At 40.2% G+C, this 22,211-nt stretch overlaps 1 protein-coding gene across 1 annotated transcript in view; it reads left to right on the top strand.

The window, feature by feature from the left end:
* Positions 1–13,016: 13,016 nt before the first annotated feature.
* The window catches only part of ubtd2 (ubiquitin domain containing 2), a 37,630-nt gene continuing 28,435 nt past the window's right edge, over positions 13,017–22,211 (top strand). Inside the window, exon 1 of the mRNA XM_017705153.2 lies at positions 13,017–13,673. Within this exon, the coding sequence (XP_017560642.1) occupies positions 13,499–13,673 (175 nt within the window). The 5' untranslated portion in view covers positions 13,017–13,498. The remainder of the gene's footprint in view (positions 13,674–22,211) is intronic.

Genomic DNA, 22,211 nt, shown 5'->3' with positions numbered 1-22,211 from the left:
TATTAAAACACTAGTGGCTGGTCTACACATGGGCTCTGCGGTCTGTCCAGCACTCTCTTTAACAACACATTTGTGCTTACCAGACAGCCCCCTAGGTGACTATGCACCTTTCTTAAGATATTGACTTTTCTCTGTAGCCTGCCTGTGAACTGTCTAAATCAGCCTAGCCTGAAGCTACACACGATCTGCTCGTGCCCAATTGAATGTCAATAACTAAACGATAACTGAAGCTGCTAGTGACTCAGACACTATGCTTATGTGCTTTTTTGTTTCCAGTTAGCTTTATATAAGGAAATGATTGCATAATCCATGGTAAGTATGCATAAGTGGGATATTAATATGTAATGATGTGGACCACGGCCATGCAGTAATGCCTCTAACCTCATAGACATGTGAAATACATATAGATGTTGACAGATGGGATGAGGTTAATCATTCTCCTCCACCTCAAACCATACATGGTGTTCTAAGTATTGCTTTGCTAGTCAATCAAATTGCCCTCATGTTTATGTATCTACTCAGTCTTGCTGAGTACATGTAGTTCTATATTCTTTGATATTATTGTATTAGCTGCATAAGCTTCATATATCTAACAAAAAAACATGAGATTTTTAGGAAAATGCCTGTACTGCACTGTGTGCCTTATTCTCTGTGATAAATCACCATAGACATTGTGCCATGTGTCCTCAAAGCATTAGATAAGCATAAGATCATGACAAGCCTGGTCCATGAGGTGTTTCACATCTAAAAATGCATCTAAAATGTCTTGTGAAGCAGAACCTCAGCCAATAACTGTCTTTTATTCGATCGCTGAACTGCTTTCGTGCACACATTATAAGCCAGGTGGATCGTTCTTTACAAAATTGGTGTGTCAGAAAATCAGAGCTGAGATTTCAAGTCCATTGATTTTTCATAATCTCTGCATATTTGAGTTACTGAGATGTAAACGAAGTCATTCAGAGTGAGGTGAAGTAGTGCATTGTAGAGAAGCTCTTCACAGTTGTCACAATGTCAACAACGTCAAAACACAAATATAGCCATTTTATTTACTATCCAAAGCCACCACATGTCTTCTATGTTTACATATGTTGTGTTGATAATGGTAAAGTAGTGGTGAATCAGAAAAAGTAAGATATCTTTGGGTACTGTTTAGCCTCACAACACCCTGCGTGAACCTTTCTACTATGAATGGATTTTAAAACATACATTTTAGAGCAAAACCTTCTGCAAACTACTGCAAAACAATGGCTCTCTGTGTTGTAGCTTCTACAAGCTTGAAATATTACAGGTGTCTGGTTCCTACATAATTCAACGTGAAGGTGTAAACAAAGTCATTGTGGTTTGGTGTGAAATGCTCTGTTCTAAAGAAACTTCCTTACATAGAATTGTTCATAGTAGTGGTGATAAGAACCAGACATCCAAAGCCTTTAATGCCTCTTAAAGCTCCCTCACTGAAAGCTGTTACGCTGCTTGGTTAGGAGTGTGTTGTCATTTTTTTTTTTTTTTACAAAAGTTTTGCTAGTTAAGTAGTTTGGGTTTAGAAGCCCCTTAAAATCCCAGGCTTAATATACACTAAGGCTAAGGTCAGTAATTACAGGGAATTCAGTGCAAACAGGTTGAGCTATTCTTAGGTTATAGAAGTGTGTAATAAAACTTTGTCAGGCGCTGCCCATATGAGTGGTTAAAAGGTCATTTTTTAACACATGGTGGAGAGGTACATGCAATACATGTGTGTTGTGAGTTTTCAGATCTACCACTATTTTGGCATCATCAACATTACATATAACTGTGAAACATATCAACATTACAACGTGTGCAGGTTCACTGGTCTTGGATAGTAAATAAAATGGTGATATTTGTGTTGTAGACATGCAATGCACCATTTCAGATCAAACCTCTCCACAAATGCATTCTTTAGAATGGCATATTTCACATTAACCATTGAACTCTGCAGACAATTTGAGAAATTAGTGGAATTCTCCTTTAATTCTAAGTGCAAAAAGTCATTATTCCCAGAATCAAGCTTCTCTGGAAAACGCTCATAAGCTTTTTAGGAAAATGGTTGAAAACTGGCATGCACAGCAAGACTGCGATTTACAGCAAGATAACAGGTTTGCAACACCTACAGTACACCTACAGCGTTCTGTATCATCTACATCTAAATTTGGTTTTAGGACTTTGAAACAGCCACAGATTGATAAACAGGATTTTCATTCTATTCTATGAAAAACTGCATGAACACAGTGAATTAAAGGGCTTATCTATCTATCAATCAATCTGTCTATCAATCTATCTATCTATCTATCTATCTATCTATCTATCTATCTATCTATCTATCTATCTGTCTGTCTGTCTGTCTGTCTGTCTGTCTGTCTGTCTGTCTGTCTGTCTATCCATCCCTCTCTTTCTTTATACATACTGTACACATTGAGAGATAAATGTGGCTGTGTTAACTTTTAGTCCGAATAGATGGATGTAAGCATATGCCTTTGATTTCATGACATCACAGAAACAATAAATCTTTACATGTCTCTGCTACTACTATGGTATGACCCTTATACTGCTATACCCTATATGCACAGCAGCTTGGAGAGAGCTCAAGGCAGCAGTCTACAACCCTGCATTTAACCTTTCAGCGGGAGCGATTATGGGCGACTGAGGAGCATTTAATTGGGTGTTGTGTATTGCGCCTGTGATTGGTTTAAAGATTACTTGGAGAATAATGGACAGACCCAAATAGTTCACTTTTAACCCACGTTATCTTCAAAATTATGCCCATTAAGCTGTGCTTTATATGCAAATTAGAGTGTATTTTTTACCTTTAATTTTATCCAAGCGGTAATCCTTTTTTTGCTAAATTGCCTCAGATGAGCATATTATGCAGTCATCACTTAGAAAGCTTGGCAAAAAGAAGTGAAATTAAGTTGCATAAAGGTCTCCATCATGTCTAGCTTGCTCTTCCTTTTCCTTTCCTGTTTTACCAGTAGAACTGATCTTGTTGTCCAAGCATGTTGTTGTTCGGCTGGTATTTTCAAGGACAGCCTCCGTTTCCCATCGAGCTACTGTATATCAGCAGTCTTCCAGGACTGTTCAGGAAGTGTCCTGTGGGGGCTAAATGTTTTGTCAGCATGTTCCAAAAGGAAAAAAGTGGCCCTTTCAATTACCTGGCCAGATGTTTACTCTGCCATGGAAATTTGGCTATTGTCAGGCCGGGCGCACATTCAGTACACGGCACTGCTGGACGGCGGGCCAAATATAACTGCCCGACCAGCTCTGTTATCAGTGCGCTCGGCTCACAAACAAACCTGCTCCAGTGGACGCGCGGCTGGGTGACAACATGAGGGGGACAGGTCATTTGGATTGATCGGGTTCAAATGAAGCTGATTTGCTCAGAGGCTGCGGAATGGGAGAGAATATGTGCAGTTAAAGTGCTTTGCTGTTGCCGTACATCTGTTTAAAAAACTATTAATCAACCAACAAATTGCTTGATGCTGTAAAACTACAATGAATTGCAATATGTATGCATTACACCACGGTCAGCATGGAGAAAAATGCATGACAAGATTACTGCAGTATTGGGATGAGCATTCAGTTTTTTTATGAGTTGTTTTATATTAATTATTTCGCACAGTCTAAGCTTTCAGCCAAAACCACATTTGAATTTGATGATGAGTTATGGAATGTTGTTTTACAGAATTAATTTGCCGTGTTTCTGGGTTTTTTGCCATTTTTTGTCTTTTTTGATGCTTTTGCCACATTTTGCCTTTGTTTTTGCCATTTTTCTGTCTTTTTTATGTATTTTACCAAATTTTAGTCTTTTACTGCCATTTCTCTGTCCTTTTTATGTTTTCCCACATTGTCTTTTTACCATTTTTATGTCTTTTTTGATGTGTTTGCATTTCTTTTTATTTTTGCCATTTTCTTTTTTTCTGTTTTTTTAACCACATTTCAGCTTTTTTGCCAGATTCCTGCCTATTTTTTGCCATTTCTATTTTTTTATTTACATTTTTTGTCTTTTTTTTACGTCAAAACAAACTGGAATAAAGAACCCGTTGATACAGAAGGTAAATTAGATGTTACTGAAATTGACTGCAGAACTATGCAATGAAATATAAAAACGTATTTATATAATGTATAATTCATGTAGTATAGCAATATCTCAGCTTCTAAAGGTTACGTAGTTAACCCACAATCAGTGATGTGTAAATCCATTTTGTATACAGTACTGTGCAAAAGTCAGACCATCTTTCATTTCCTTTATTGATCTCTGACCTTTGTACAGTATGTCCCCATTCTTTCTGCAAGATTTCACTTTATTAGCTGCCTCATTTTACAAATGCAGCCAATCTGGCCACCTGGTGATCCATAGTAGCAGAGGTTTTGGTTGAAATAAATTGGTCTTGTTCTAAACTGTGTTCATAGACGTGCTGGTTAACCCGTATTAATAAGCCCTCAAACAGTCCTTCACTGTTTTGAAAATTCAGTGCCAGGCAAGCATCGCATTCCATTTTCTGAATGCCTTTCAAACTAATCTGTAAATACGAGGTCCATCTTTACCTTATTTTCCTACAAGGCAATGCTTTTGACAGCATTCTAAGTCCAATCAAAGTGTTTTCTCCCTCTCTTTTTTTACTCTCAAATATCACGAAGCAAAAGCGCGACTGCTCACTTCACACAGGTAGATAAATACTCTGCGCCTCCATCGAGACCTTCAAAAATATCCTGCAGCTCTGTGGGGGAAGATGGAGGATGATTACCGACCCTGAGACCCTCCTTCCGTGCGCAGCAGGCCGTTTTTAGGAATGGGACATGAAAGAGAGCGCAGAGGGAAACGAAGGAAGCCGAAAGAGAAATGCTCACAATTCATCAAGCTGATGAAACCGAAAACAGGAACTAAAGGTGTAGTCAGGGGGCCGCGGCTCTGGGGGCCAAGTGAACACTGCCACCCACGAACTCCGCGGCACCCGGCTGGTCTCCCCGCACGATCGTCTGACTCATTCCTTCTCCCGGAGACCTGACAACGGCACTTGCCAGCAGGCGAGAATGGCCACTGAATGAAAGAGGCAAGCGGTCTGCAGTATGCCAGCAGGTGCTCTGCCCACACAGCAGGATGTGTCGGAATAGATGTGGCTCTGTTAGCGAATGTGGGCTTCATTTTATTGAGGGGCCAGACGAAAGAGCAGGGATAGTTTGGGGTTTTGGAGCAACATATTGGTTCAGATGCTTCAGTGCCTTGTAAGTTTAGATTTTATGAACTGGAAACTGCAAACTGGGATCACGCAGAAGAAAATGAACCCTTTAAACTGTAGGCTTATTCCACTTTTAATCTTAAAGGGCCAGTGGAATTTCCCTCACTTTTTAATTGAAGGAGTTTGAAGAAATATGTCAACATTATAAATGTTTCATAACATACCGTTCACTCCCCAATCCCTACAGTCCATATTTAGAAGCTAAGCTCGTATTGAATTGGTTGTGTGATGTCACAAGGCTCAACTCATTTACATATGTCCTATATATCATGTTCAGCTTTTTGAAAATGGTTCTATATAGCGCCCAAAATGTTTCTTAAAAAAGATGGCTCTAAAAGGTTCTTTAGTAAAGAAAATGGTTCTATATAGAACCATGAACACTCAAAGAACCCTCAAAGGGTTCTTTGCATCATGAAAGGCTTCTTCAGAATGTGCTGTAAATGGTTCTATTGAGAACATTTTTCAAAAGGGTTCTGTATAGCACCCAACAGGGTTCTTCTATTATTGCGATGTCAAGCTTATAACAATAGAGGAACCCTTTTGGGTGCTATACAGAATCTTTTTCAAAAACGTTCTAGGGGCATCTATAGCACATTCTCCATCAATGTGAAGAACCCTTTCATGATGCAAAGAACCCTTTAATCATGCAAATGGGTTTTCATGGTTTTATCTACTGTACTATCTACAGTACTATAAGCAAATTTTTAAACAATTTACCTCAGCAGTGAGTTTATCACAATATCCATTAGAATCAAGTCATATTCATAATTCAAATAAACATAAAAACAATAAAAAGTAACAAGAATTTCTTGGGTCCATATTTTTCCTTGACACCTTCACAGCCACCACTGTGAATATCATCACATCACAGACTTGTGAATATCATCAATTACATCATGAGCACAAATTCCTGAAGCACTGATTGGTCAAACCAGGAGTTGCTTTTTAACTACATATAATACTGATTTTCCTCAAGGAGAGGTTTGAAAATGATTAAACAAACACACTCACATCCAGAAAATCACTATATATAAATACTACACAAATAAATAGATTTTGAAAATGTGTCTTGGATGCATGTAAGACTGTACCTACAAAAAAATGTTTCATTGAAGAAACATCCACTGAAATGTTCTTTATGGAACAAAATGTGGTTCTTCAGGGTCATGACTATAAAGGTCCTTGGTATAGACCCTTGCAGTTTATGGGGTTTTCATAATTTCATAAAATTTCAAATTTTCAAAATATCTGCATAATTAAATAGTTAAGATATAAACAAAGTCACTCAGAGTGGTTTGATTTGAAATCCGGTTTGATTTGAGACTTGTTCACAGTGATGGTGATAGGAACCAGAGGGTTCCCTTAGAAAAAGTTATTACATGACATGGTTGAAATTGAGTACTGTACCTGCTTTCTGAAACATTGTTTTGCAATTGTTGTTTGGTCTAAAATACAGGACGCAGGCAGGAGAGGTACAAGTAAGATTTTGTAATGCCTAATAGTATCTGAATAGTAAGGAAAACATCATTTATTTGGATTTACCACTACTTTACCTTTATCAACATCACATAAAAACTAGGCTCAGTGGTAGAGGAGTGTTTTTGGGCATGTGAATGCACCTTATACTTCTGATACGGATTTCCCTGGCTCAGGTCATTAGGTGATAGTTGGTACCAGGTGTGATAGAGAATGGAGACACATGCACATGCAGTCGGATGTGGGAGTAGCTAAGCAGTGCGCTACTTTTTGTAGTTATTAAAAATTTGCAGCCGCTACAGCTTCTAGCTACAAATATTTGTGTAGCTATAGCGAAAATTTTGCTACAATTCAGTGCAAAATCTGAACCACAGAACACGGTCGTTCACTGGGCTGTTGGCAATTGTGCAATTCTGACTGAGCTGCAGACAGCTCGAGCAAACATGTATGTCTCAGTATGTACTGATGTTGTAGTATAGGCTAGAAATATAAACGCAAACGCAGACTTACTTTGCACTGCTTTAACCTTTAGCTCAGCTGTAGCCGCTTTTCTCGCATGTCAGGAAACTTTTCCGCGAGTTTCTTCTCATTCTCCAGCTTCTCGTTCGAATTCTCCCATTCCACCTTGAATAGTGCCTGAAGTGCCAGATTGTACAGCTGTGCCATTTAAGGTGGAACGGGACAATTTGAAAGAGAAGCAGGAGAAAGAGAAGCTGACTTCAGTTTTGAGAATTGCTGCAGATTAAATGTATGATAATGTATTATAAGCTGAGCGCTTATAAATGTAAATAAGTCCATTCATCTCCAAATGATCAATGTTTGTCTCAAATCTCTGTCTTTACCGATTAGTTATCTGCGTTGCTGTGTGACCAGCAGTCTGCATGCCAGTCTTCAGCGTTAAAGGTTGGTGAATTAGCAGTTATGCATTAAATCCACCGTTTCAGACCATCTATTATGAAAACTAGTTCTGCTGTGGAGCTGCAGCAGCTCTGCAGCAGTGGAGAGACTATTCAGGCCTGATTCTCACAACAGAGCCAGAGTCACTGAGGATTTTGAGGTTAAAGTGTTGCTGAAGTTTAATAAAGACTCTGAATGTCATGTTTGTTCATCAGGCATAACATTATGAGCACCTCCTTGTTCCTACACTCATTGTCCATTTTATCAGCTCCAATTACTATATAGATGCATTTAGTAGTTCTACAATTACAGACTGTAGTTCATCTGTTTCTCTGCATACTTTGTTACCCTTTTACTCTGTTCTTCAGTGGTCAGGACCCCCAGGGACCCTCAGAGAGCAGGTACTATTTGGATGGTGGATCTTTCTCAGCACTCCAGTAACACAGCTTTCCGATTGGTCATACCTTTTACTGTCTGATTTAATATCAAAAAGCCTAAAAGAAAAATAGCACTTAACAAGCTTAAGTTCCTATGTTGGTAGATGCTGGATGGACTAAGTAGTTCCATTGCAGGTCTATAAGTTACTCTGTATTTATGGATAACTTTTTTACTTTTTTAATGGCCCACATCCTGCATTTTTTCAGGTTTATTTACGATGTTTGTGTGGTTTTACTGTACTAAAACAGTAAAAACACATTTTACATCACTATTTTCCATCTCTTCATTATGCCTTAGAATCTTTTGTTACTGTGTCTTAAGACTGACATATGCAAATGATTTTTTCTACTGCTATATAGCACTTTGCAGGGTGTAAAATGTACACTATAAATAAGCCTTACTTACTACTATCTTCCTCCATCTCAGGTTTTGGCTCAGCACAGTTAGGTATTATTTTCATTCCATTTAAAGCTTGATTTAAATCACATGAGCATAATCTGCAGGGTATTATTTGAAAGACAGAGCAAGGTTTTAATCTTCCACTTGCAGAGAAACACAAGCTTCATCCCAGCTTTACCAGTGTGTCTCCACCATGTGTTGATGTTTGGAAACGCATTCAAAGCCCAACACTGAGTGGCTCTGTTAGACGGATCAGTGCTTCTCCAACTTTTGTCAAAGCCTGTATAGACGCAGTAAGAGGCTGATCAATATGGTAACATTTAGAATGAATTCTCATGAGACGACGTGTATTTTGTCTTTTCTGGAATTCTGTGAAGCTGCTTTTGGGACAACATCAGTTGTAAAAAGCGCTATACAAATACATTTGATTTGATATTTTATGTGAAATACTTCTGGAGGTATAACAATTCACAAAATTCATAACTTGCATCAGTGTGATACAGTGGTGTCTCAAAGCAATACACATTTTTCTGGTTATTAGAGCATTCACTATTCATTATTAAGGTACAGTATTTTATAACCATATGCTAGACACAAGCAAACATGCATATATGAGGAGTGCCTTTCTTCCTGCTATCCATTTTGAGGTAAAGAGGATGGAGCGTCTGCCCTCAGTATGGGCCCTGTGGGCTTGAATAAAATCAATCTTATATTTTGTCGCTGTCCGTTAAATGTGTTGACAGGCTCGTGTCTTGTTTTATTACACTCCTAAATATTACTATCTGTATCTAAATGAACTTTAATTAAATTAACCACAATTGTTTGATTTATATAACCCCAATTATTAAACAATAACTCATTGTTGACTTTGTTAACTGATTGTTAACTGATTGTTAACTTGATGGTAGCAACGCATCTCAAAAAAGTTGGGACAGGGCCATTGAGAATATGTATATATAAAGGAGTCCAATGACATGCTGTCAGGCCAACAGGAGATGCTATGTTGCCTCTAGGTGTCCATGTGTACGTGTATATGTCTGTGTGACTGCCCTGTGATGGACTGGTGACCTGTCCAGGGTGTTTCCTGCCTTCTGCCCAGTGACCGCTGGGATAGAGTCCAGCACCCCCTGCAAAGGATATACTGTATGGCCAAAAGTATATGGACAACTGATCATCTCACCTACATGAGCTTGTTGGACATCCCATTCCAAAACCATGGGCATTAATATGGAATTGCACAGCACATGAACATGCACTGAAATGTATGAAAAGTGCTACATAAATAATGTTAACTCTCTTTACGCTATTAATATCACATTTAACACTGACCACTAAAGCCGGCTTCACTGGGGAAACAATGTTGTCATAAAGATTTGTGTGTATATGCTTTACAGCTGCAGATTCTTTGAGCATCCAAACAAGTCTCATCATGCACTGTTTTCTCTTACCCACTAGAGAGCGCCACACTTTGCTTTAAAGGATTTGGGGAGGACGGCTTCTCAGTTATGTTCCTGACTGGCTTGGGCCTAACAAGCCATCAAAACAACAGTATCATTGAAATATCTGCGCATGTACTCCACATTACATCACATCACCTTCTCACATCAACATCTAAAGTCATTGCAATTTACTACTACAACTACTCCAGATGCTGCAATGCCAGTCACAACACAACACAAGTCACATAACAGAAATGTTTCTGGTAAGCTCTCAAAGCAGATAGAACATCTGTGACAATAAATCACTGACAGAAGATAATAAGACCACAGAGACTCACAATCCAATACGTTCATGATTACCTTAGCTGACATGTCATAGTTGTACCACCGTAGTTATCAGTCATATCTGGTATTGCTCTTTGAAATTTTACCTTTACACTCTACAGACAATCCCCATTACAATACGGTGATATTAGTTGTCTGTTGAAAGAAAAGGAACTTTTTCAGGTGAAGGTTTATGCGTCATAGAATCTAAAAGTTTGAATGGCTCCATCCCTTATGAGTGTCCCTCAGAAGCAATTGTTGTCATTTTGATGAAAGCATTTTTATTTTGCAGCCACTATAAGACACCCTGAATGTAGCTACTTAAGGATCTTCATACAGCTCGTGTACTCTCCATAGAAAACACTGCCAAGCAACAGAACTGTGTTCTTTGGAGTGCTGGAGCTCCATTTAAAACCTCTGGCATGAGTTGGAGTAGCGTTTGTAATCCAGAACTAATCATCCAACATCAGTACCTGACCTCACTAATGCTCTCGTGGCTGAACATAATCAAATCCACAAAGCAGTGTTCCAACATTTAAAAGCCTTCCCAGAAGAGAAGATGCTGTTACTGCACTAAAGGGGGACAAAATCCCCATTAATACTCTTGGTTTCAGAAGAAGTGAAGTGATACTTTTTTGATCCCACAACCGGGGAAATTCCACCTCCGCATTTAACCCATCCGTGAAGTGAGACACCACAAACACACTAGTGAACACACACACTAGGGGGCAGTGAGCACACTTGCCCGGAGCGGTGGGCAGCCCTATCCACAGCACCCGGGGAGCAGTTGGGGGTTAGGTGTCTTGCTCAAGGACACCTCAGTCATGGACTGTCGGCCCTGGGGATCGAACCGGCAACCTTCCGGTTACAGGGCCAGATCCCTAACCTCCAGCCCACGACTGCCCCAAAACACTGGATGAGAAATAGCAAAGTTTTGGATGTGAATTGTTTATTATAATAATCATGTGAAAAGGTATAGAATACAAAAGAAAATGTATAAATAAAAAAAAAAGAGAATAATAGAAGTGCTTGGCTGCAGGTGCATTAGATACAATGTGTGTATGTATCTTCAGCACAGGTCCTCTTGTAGGTCCTCTTGATCTTTGGGTTGGGCACATCTCTCTTGACTCCACTACAGAAAGTAATTGTATGGACTTCCCCTATGTCATTTGAAAGGGGGAAGGAGAGCCTCACACTTAAGAACAGCAGAGAAATACAAGAACACAGGCTGGAATGAACTGGGTGATTGGAGATGGATTGACTGTAATCGATAAAGGCAGCACTGAAACTCCAGAGAGCAGCACTTCGCCAACAGTAGTGCTCATTAAAGCTGATTGTAGACCTGTCTATGCTGTTTAAAACACCATCACAGGGACTTTTATCCCACATGAAGAGAGGACTTTACCTAAATCACTGTTAAAGTCCGATTACAAGTGAAAAGGGAATAGAAGATAACATTAAACCAAAATTGAAATGGCTCTGAGCTTAGAAGAATGGCTGTCTAGAAAATACTTTTAAGCCAAACAGACAAGAAGGCTAGTGCATTGGGCTGACTGGGGACTCCCTTCTTTACAGTAAATAATGTGTGACCACACTTAATAAGGTATGGGAATGAGATTAATTAAGTTGTGGCAACAGCGTAGGAAGTCGTTACCATTTCTTAATGATCATGTTCCTACACCTTATGAAGTCATGGCTTTGACTTAATTATCTCATTCCTGCATCTTACTAAGTGGGCGCCCCAGCTTAATTATCTTCTTCCTACACGCTAATAAGGCATAGCTATGACTTAATGATCTCACATCTATGACTTACGAAGTTGTGACCCTGGCTTAATTGTCTTTTTCCTGTCTTACTAAGGTAATGCGTATGACTTAATAATATCATTGCTAGGCTTTTCTAAGACATGGCTATGACTTAATTATCTTGTCCCTATGCCTTACTAAGTCATGGCTACTACTCAGTTATCTTGTTCCCCTCCTTTACTAAGTCATGGCTATTACTTTATTATCTAGGTCCCATGCCTTACTAAGTCGTGGCTGTGACTTAATTATCTTGTCCCTATGCCTTGATAAGTTGTGGCCATGACTTAATGGTCTTGGTCCTAAGCCTTAGTAAGTTGTGACTTAATTGTCTTGCTTCTCAAGCTTAGTAAGTTGTGGCCAACTTAATTACCTCGTTCCTACGCCTTACTACGTGTTGACTCTGACGAGTGGTTTTTTTGGTATTCATCTGTCTGTCTATTCAAGTGGTCATGTAAACAGCATGCTCCAGTTTTTTAGATCAGATTATGGCTGTTATCGGATGTCTACATGATGCATACTCTTATTTTCTGGTAAAGTGAAAAGCTGTGGCATGACGTTTGAGTTTCCGCCACTTCTTACTCTACAAGTCTAACGTAGAAATCTGATGCCTGACTCGAGTACACCTGGAGTTTTCCCGTTATGTTACCCAAGCGCATATAAGCATGTTGACAAAATCGGATTTTCTGCAGCTATAAGATTATTAAGTGCATATTAACGCACTGATCTTGGCCGTACATCTTCCTAAAGCATGGCCCAACCTAATTATCATCGTCCCTACTCCTCATTAAGTTGAAGCGAAGACTTAATTAAGGCGAAGGCTTAATTATCTCATTCACATGCCTTACTAAGTCATGGCTACAACTTACTATCTGGTTATTACATCCTACTAAGCCATGGCCACACATTAAGATACCGTCGCAACACCTTACGGCTCGTTTTTAGTAAGAAGGGTATAGAGCCCTGCTGGTGACATGGCGCATAAATAAAAATAATGTGTGGTCCTAATGCATGGCCACGACTTCATAAGGTGCAGAAATGAGAAGTCGTGGCAACGACTTAGTAAGTTATGGGAAATGAGATCACGCCTTACTAAGTCATGGACATGCATTAGGATCTCGTTCCCACGCCTTTCATTTATACAGGATATCACCAGCAGGGCTCTGCAAGAAGGGATGTCACCAGCAGGGCTCTGTAAAGATTACAAGTTAGAAAGGGTTTCAAATTCCTCAGAAAGTAGTTCATCCAACGAAAGGGGGTCCAACAGCAGTTCTGGTTCTCTGTAGGCTGCACTGATGCCTCACTCGCGGAAATCCTGTGTTAAGAAAAGAAAGAAAGAGGCACAGCTCGCATTTCGACGCAGGCCCTTCCATCTTCCGTTCTCTTCTTTCTTTTCTTCCTGAGAGCGGCTCGGTCACCTTGTGAAGATGTGGAGGAGCCTGGGCTGTCTCCACCCCGCCTCTCCGCCCAGCTGATGCCCGCGCCCTCTCCTAATGCCTATACCGAGAGAGCGGAGCTGAGGAAAGGGGGGAAACAAAACAGGCGAGACTGTGCGGGGGGCGAGCGCAGTGAAACATCCATGGGTGGCTGTGTGGGCAGTCACCATGATTCTTCGGGCAGTTTAAACGAGAACTCTGACGGAACCGGAGGTAGGAAACAAGTTCCACATGCATACGGGCGACATACACACACGTCTGCGTTTTAACTCGTTCATTTGGTTCCTTTTTTCTCCGTTGTGCGCCGCGCTGGCTCGCTCGGTCCTTCGCCCGCTGCCCTCGTTAGTGCAGCTCGACAGCGCGGCGGGTTTTTACCGTCGCCTTCTCCGCTTACAAAAAACTGCGTGATGATTTTTTTATTTATTTTTTTTCAAATTCGAAATGTTTGTGACCGTTGGAGCGACCGCCGCGCTGTGCCTCCTGCTAACTTAGCTCGCTAAGCAGCCCCCAAACCGTACAGGGTTTGCTAGCTAGCTGGCTAGCTTAGTCGCTTCTGCTAACGCTTTTCTTTAAAAAAAATGTGGGTCACTGTTTTCGCACCGGAATGCAGAACATGCCGGGCTCTTCTCCATCTGCAGCAGTTGGTGTCTAACGTACCTGCACTACTGCACAGGCCACGGTTGAACGGTTGAAGGTTGTCGATGCAGCTCGGGTACATGGTTTACTTTTTTGGGGGGGTCGGGGCGGGTGGGGGGCGTTGTGGTACAACAGTCAGCCTTCCAGTCAAGTTAATTAAGACAACTTTGTGGACTCGACGCCGGTAACGCTTTGCTGATAGCGTCTTATCGTATACACGCTCCTCTGCCCCCAGTCCCTTGAACGGCTGCCACCGGAACGCCGTTATTCACAACTTGCATTGTAGTCAGGAGTCAAATGTCTCTGTTTATGTTCGGGGTTCCCGTTCCAGGACGTGCATTCTGTCATATTCAACTTCAAAATAGTTGTAACAAAATGTTGGAAACTTATTAGCCTCCAAACACCACCCCCCCTCCCCGCTCTCTGTCTTTTACCCCTCACATGATATTTCCGGAGTGTGTAGATACAGATGTTAAATGCAATGTTTTGGGGGGGGGGGTGGCGAGGGTGGGTGGGGGGTGGGGTGATGGGCTTGGTAGGACACAAAGGAGACGGCATGGTTGCTCGAGTGAATCAAGGTAAGTTAACGTCTGCGTACACAAGACTGTTCTTCGAGGGTTCTTTAGTAAAGACATTGGTTCTGCTTAGAGTCCTGAGTGCTGTGTAGAACCGTTTCATGCTCCAGTGGGTCTTTGCATGGTGAAATGGTTCTTCAGATTCATGGAGAATATGTAGTATATGGTTCTGTATTAAATAAATAAATAAAATCCAAAAGAGGTTTTTCTCTGTGATTAAAAAAGATGGTTCTTTAAGGGTTCTTAAAGACACTGGTTCTGTTCAGAGCCGTGAGTTCTATGTAGAGCCGTTTGCCTGCTCACATGGCTCTTCGCCTGGTGAAGTAATTCCTCAGATTGATGGAGAATGTGTTGTATATGGTTCTATGTATCATCAAAAAGGGTTCTTATGTTGTTACGACGTCAATCTTGGAATAATAGAAGAACCGTTTTTGGGGCTCTTCGGCCGTTACAGTAGAAGTGGTTCGTCATGTGTCTTATGGTTCCAGCTAGACCCTTTTTCTTTATTAAAAAACCCTGAAGGACCATACTTTTGTGTTTAGTGTAAAATATGTACTTATCTCACACAGTGAATCCATCTTGGTTCAGGCCTTCTAACATCTGGAGTACTTTACCTGTGAGAGGTACCTGTAGCTGAGGGACTACAGGTGCAAAGCGTGGTGTAAATGTTCAGAATTTCATTTTAATTTGTAATTAAAATTAAATATCTAAATCTAACTTTCGACACACCAAATGCCACTTCCTAAATTCTGAAAAACAAAACAGACCTGGCGCTGTGTTACAGGAACATCTTAACTATGAAATCTTATCTGTTTAATCACCATGACAACTTCAGTTTGGACTGAAATTAGGACAGAAACTATTAGAGAAAAACAGTCTTACAGAAACATCCTAACTTCACTAAATTACCTAAATTCTGTCCTAACTTTAAAACTACCCCAGTGGTGTCCTAACTTCTGTTTTAACTGCTTGTTTCTATTGTTTTTAGACAACTTGTGACAGACCGCATAGTTCATTACTGGCAGGTTGACGTTACATTTTTCTGTATTGTAAAACAGTGGTTTCACTTCTGAGATGTTTATCTTTTCTACTTCTGCGTTTCAGAAATCCCAGACACAGCAGACACAATCTCCATGGCCCATCTTATTACTTGCATGTGTCAGTGTTGTTGAAAAGTTGTCAAATAAAATATTCATGTTACATTGATGGTGGTGAATAATGAGGAGACAGTTGAGTGTCTGGGCTGTTTATAAATAGGAATAACGTTAGCACAGCTGCCTACAGTGCTTGGGAAACAGAAACTGAAACTGCAGAGTGGTGACACTGATGATAAGTAGGGGGCTCTGTTACTTTTGTCTTAATCTTATGTTATATTTAAATAATTGCTGTCAAAATTGGTGGCATTGGATGGATATTCCGATTTGAATGATATTTCATACCAGTATTTGATAATGCATTTATTGTGCTCCCAAATAGCAAAATGTTTAGGTGATGTTAGTCTACTATGCAACAATTTACATGTTATTCATTGTATTGTATTTGTTACACTATAGCAGTGGTCAGCAACCCTCCTCCTGCTTTCGTGGGTTTAGTTGCAACCTGAATCTAACGTGCTGCCCCCTCCTTATCTAAAACAATGCATCTGATTCGGCCAACCAGGGCCTTCTGTAGAAGTTAATTAGCTGGAGCAGGTATGGCTAGTTGTGGTTGGAAATAGGGTAGATCTCCATGACTAGGGTTGTTATATTTCTCTGTAGGGCTAATTCAGGTAGATTCAAGAACCGTTTTCTATATAATGTTCATGCATCAGCAGATATGTATCAAAAAATATCAGAAACTGGCAACGGTCCACAGTTCGCAAATCATGTCCCAAAAAAAAAAACATCTATGTGGATGTCTTGGACTGTGTGGAAATATTTGACTGGACACAGTCTGTACTCTGTTGTGAATCAGCCGTTATGACAACTTTGGCTTGTTTTTCAGCATGAAATATCCTTGGTGATTTCTTTGGAATCCAGAAACCCTGCAGTGCAGACACACTACATTATGCCAGATGTCTGTATAAAGGTGATAGTTAAATGATCCATAAGTTAAAACCAGTTCAAGTACTCAGATTTGAGAATGTGTAATCTTAATGATGGCCAAATTCTCCTAACTGCTTTCTTCATTTAGCACCACAATTAATCCCAAGGGAATGGTAATTAGGCCTAGTATATCACCAGTGACTGCAGGTGTTTTGGAAAGGTAACACCACCATGACACGTCGCAGGGAGAAAAATGTACTTGTATGCAATGAGTTAGATATTCAGAGTGGAGCACAATGGTAATTCTGCAAGTTCTATGGTTGGTAGTTCTATTAGTTGCTAATGCTAGGCCTGGTTCCTTTTCTGAGGATGTTACCAGACACACAGTGGACAATCCCTACATTAGCTTTCTTTCATTTTTTTATGAACATTTCACTCGTCTGATGGAGTTTAGAGCGTGTGCTAGCTGGGTGAAGTTGGCACTGACTAATGTGTCAGTTCAGAATATCTCCCAATTTTTTTTATGTTGTTCCTCACCAAGGCTGGCCTCACTCAGGCCTAGTAGTGCATAGTGTTTTTGGGTGTGTATGAGGCGAAATCCGAGCCCCGGTCCATTCTGCATTATGCAGCGTTTGACTTCTGCAAGCAGACAGACACTTTGGTCCCCATGCCAGGCTGAGGCCGGGTCGTCATGGTGATGAACAGAGAGCTTTTATGTCTTTGTAGTACGAGTGACGTTTTGTCTCATGATTTTTTTTAAGGCACCTTATAAATACTTCATTTGCTGTTCACCACTGTAATATTGCGTCTATGCTGGTTATTAACCAGTGGCCAGTTACTTACTCAGCCTTGGTCACAGTCTAGCTACAGTTACCTACAAGCTGCCAAAGAAATAAAATGAAATGAATGAAGCTGCTTTGAATCATCGTTTATGATAGATTGATTAGCGCAGTATTTAGTCTAATGAATGAGGCCCAGAGACATTTTCACCTTAATAGACAGCTTGCTCTCAGAAACAAAGAGGACTGTTCAGCTGGGAAGCTTTCCATGTTTATGGCTGTGAAGTATATTACCACAGGATGTTTGTAATGTTTATGATATAGCTGCACAGGATCCAGGATGCAGTGATGGGGATTTATGCGTTGTTGTCACGGCAAAAAAGTTCCATACACAACAGTGTGTCAGTAGCATTGGCGTTAATAGGAGTGCACTACCTGGATTAGCCTTACAGGGAAATGTATCTGATTTCTACTGGTTTGCAGTACAGTTGTTAAAATGCAGATGTCTTAGCACGGCAGCCCAGCTCCACCTAAACATTTTGCTCTTCTGGAGTATCATCAGTACATCATCAGTTATCGGTTTGAAATATTGGTCCAGTGTCTGCAATTATTCGTATCAGTTATCTGATCATGCTCATAACCACGCATGGGCAATATGACAATATGTTATTGCATTGTGAAGGATACAATCATTATACTATGCTTTTCTAAACATATTGTGTTTATCGTCAGTGCTTACAGAACCCTAACCTACTGCAGGCTTCATTATAAAGAGCGCTTAATGAGTCCTGTTTAATTGGATTTAATTCAGCATAGTATATAAATACACGTTAAACAGAATCAAAAACTCAAAAGTGAAAATTAATTGATTTAGAAGTAAAAACCTATCAACCCTCAAAAAAACTAAATATTGAGATTTATATTGTATATCATGAAAATGTTTTATAGTATTGTGATATACAGTATCACAAAAGTGAGTACACCCCTCACATTTTGGCAAATGTTATATCTTTTTATGGGACAGCATTATAGAAATGAAACTTGGATAAAACTTAAAGTAGTCAGTGTACAGCTTGTATAGCAGTATAGATTTACTCTCTTCTGAAAATAACTCAACACACAGCCATTAATGTATAAATAGCTGGCAACACAAGTGAGTACACCTCACAGTGAACATGTCCAAAAGTTAGTGACATTTACCACTGGAAGGCTAAAATGTTTTTGACCAATATGCACAGGATAAGAAATCTCGGTACAAATCACAGTCATGGGAGTAGCTACTCAATTTAAGTGCTTTTTTCAGTCTGGAAAAGTGTCAAATACATGTCAAAACATTTAATGTAGCCATTTCCGTTTCTCCTAACCACCTGTCTTGCTGTCTTAAGTGAGTGCTCTGTGTCATTAATATTATCATTAGCTTGGGAATTCTCAGCCAGCAGTCAACATCACCACATAAAATCTAACTTTTTAACGTAATTGCTAAGTTTTACTGATATGCACATGGGAAAGGCCTTACATATGGGCTTGATTAGAACCACCGAGAACACATATAGATACTTCTTTAAGCCGCAATACTTTAAGCCGCAATGTTATTAATATAACCTGGGGATATTTTTACTGCTCATTTTATAGCAGGTAAAAGGCATCAGAATCTTTACTGGTGTGAGAGTACACAGTCCATTGATCCAAGTGGATTTTAATGGGACTAAGGTAAAACGGAGACCCTGGTAAAACTGCATTACCTCACCTCCTCATGTAAAGCTAGTTCTGTTCAAATAAACCTTAAGAGTAATAACATTACTGCACCTTCCCAACCGAAATTAATCACATTTGAACAGTACTTTATACTGGTAACAACAACAGCAACAACAAAAATGGCTACTAATTAAACCTAAATACAGGAGAACTATATTTGATCCCCTGAAATTCAAAATCATAGTGTGTTCCTTCCATTTAAAAGATCCACTGTTGTGAATGAGATGTGTGAAGAATCATAATGTAAAGAACGTCCATATAAAATTATTGCTAAAACCAGTTACAATTTTTCAGGAACTTTAGGCCAAGAACCATTAGGAACTTTTATTTTTAAGAGCATGGTCTAAGTATCTTCTCAGAAAACTGGTTCCCTGCGATCAGTTGAGAAAGTGAGTGTGGACTCGGGTATTGAGATAAAAACATAAACTAAGCATTGCAGAATGTAAAGATTGTAGTATTGCTGGTTTATATTTCATTTAGAGTTGTGCCTGTACATTTTTAGAAGGAGTCATGTTGATGTGCCTGAAAAAGTAACAAGGGCATCCAATTCTGAATTGCTCTAAAGCAGCGCTCTGGGATTTGGAGAATAACAAAGTAGCCGCCGTGATATTTGTTGTGGAGCATTGGCAAAGGTTAGAAGGAGTGCTTTCAGAATCTGAAATTGAGTGACGTTCTCCTTTGATGCAGGAGAATAGTGATTGGAGCCTGCTTATACTCTTAGTCTGACTTTTGACTTTCTGTTATGTGTATATGGTTGGGTGGTACAGTATAATGATATGTAATTGTGATAATTACATCGCAGAAATCGTTTCTAGCCTAGCATTAACCTAGCATGAGTATCAGGAGGACTGCGTGTTTCATTAAAAAAGAATGTGTGTCAGAGCTGTGTCAGAGCTTATGCTCTATTGTCCTTAAATTGCATTTTGAACCCCGACAGTTGTGAGAGTCTAAGATAGAACAGTTGGTGCTGTTAATGATGTAGTGCAGTATGTGATGGTGAATTTAAAAAAATTGCGAATCACTAATAATGATGTATTTTTTTGCCATATGGCTTGCTCCGGTGCAGTTTACTGTATAAAATAACTTTTTGTCATATTTGCTAAAACTGTCACTGTCGTGGCAGAAGTACGTGAGACAGATAATCTGTGAAGAAATCAGGCTCCTATGTCTCCACTTACTTACCTAATACCATTTGCATGAAACCACTGTGACCGTATGAAAATAACCAATCAGAGCCAGAACGACTGTCTGACGGAGTGTCAAGCACTGCTCGCGCACATGCTACAAGCAGCCCCCATCCCTGTGCACTGTCTCTGCCCGCCCATGCTTGGTCAAGCTCAATAGCTTTAATGAGCGGCTTCAGGAAACATAACACATTATGTAAACGAATTGTGTTGCACACCTGACTGTGTGGAGTTTAACTCATGTTCTTATTGGTGTGTGCTCCATGCTGTTTACCTAGCCTCTTCAGTTGCCATGGTGCACGGCAGCCTCCTCTGCAGTGAGGGGCTTTGGAGGAATGGGAGGGTGAGTGTCCTGGAAGTTGTCCACTCTTTTCTTAATCCTCCTTATGGTGCCTTTAAACCTATAACTGTTGACTTGTTGTCTACTGCAGTTACACAAGCAGCTCTATAAAGTATGAAGTGTAGTTGGTGGCCTCAGCTAGGAGGGTTGGACAGTAACTGCTCTAGCTCTGATTGTAGGTCAGGTTAAAGTCTTGAACGTGGGTTGATCAATACCTGACCTTGCAGGGTACCTGATCTTCCCATGGTTCTCTAAGGTGGAGAGGAGACAGCTATGGCTACATCCGTCTCCACAAAGTCTGAGGCCTCGGCATTAGAAAAGCCAGAAGTTGTGCAACTTGACCTCCTCTGTCATGTGATCCCAGACCATGTGTGCATTTGCTCATCTTGTGAAAACGAGAAGTCTGTTGCCGGAGCTTTCTTTCCACTGCTGCCTTTCTACTGGGACATGTGACCCAACTGGGGAGTCCTTCTCAGGGATGTGTCACATGGCTACCTTTGGCTCTGTTTTGCTGAAATGTAGTATGAAGTAAGGCACAACCGATATGAGATTTTGTCGCAGACACCAATGCGGTTTCCCAAAGCAATGGGTGATTTACTCGATGAATGACTCCAGTTGATTGTTTGCAAAACAATGATTGACACATTTCTGAGCTAATCGCAGTCCTGGCAAAATACTAGTGTTTTCAGATGTACACTTTTCTGTGCTTCTGTATGACTGAACTTTTATTCTAGCACAAGTACCACAGATGCTACCAGATGGTATGTGCTGAAAGTTTGACCGATATAACAAAAGTAACTAAGGGAAGAAGGACTCTGTCAGTAGGTTGTTTTTTTTTCCTTTTGTTGAAATTGAAAGAAGAAGTATTATTGAGTTTGCAGGTGTGTGTGCGCTGGTTCAAGTCACCCTGTAAAGCTTGAAATAAGTCAGGCGAAAGGTTTTTGCACATTAATGTCACACATCACAAGTTTTGAGATCTCTTTGAACACTCTTTCAACATGCTCGCAATTACTATGTAATCTCACAGACAACGGTTAATTTAAAGTACATTGCCTGTTTTACAGAAAAGCACATTCCTTTATGTTGTTTTCTTAAATAACATTATTGCATATAACATTGTCACTGCTTTCTGGGTGGGATTTTCCACCTATGCCAGAGGCAGGATGGAAAATCAGACACTTTCTCTCCCCTGCACGAACTGCCTTGACTGAGCCGATAGTTCCCAGATGTCAGCACGCCCTCAGCACAAATGCCTATCGGCGAGTTTTTTGACTTTTGCAGCCACATTCTCCTGATGGGAAGTCCATGCAGTATTAAATACCTCAAGGATGAAGTCGCTTACTTTGTGTTTTTTTCAGGTGGGTCGGGGGGGGGGGTGGGTGGTAGAGTCTCTCTCTTCCAATCTCACACAGAAACACACTGCATAAACAATCTATGCAGACCCTTCTCCTTTAAGAA

Source organism: Pygocentrus nattereri, chromosome 16 (genome assembly GCF_015220715.1).
Source record: "Pygocentrus nattereri isolate fPygNat1 chromosome 16, fPygNat1.pri, whole genome shotgun sequence".
NCBI classification, from domain to species: Eukaryota; Metazoa; Chordata; class Actinopteri; order Characiformes; family Serrasalmidae; genus Pygocentrus; species Pygocentrus nattereri.
Note: the sequence above shows the minus strand (reverse complement) of the source record. Positions and strands in the feature narration are given on the sequence as shown.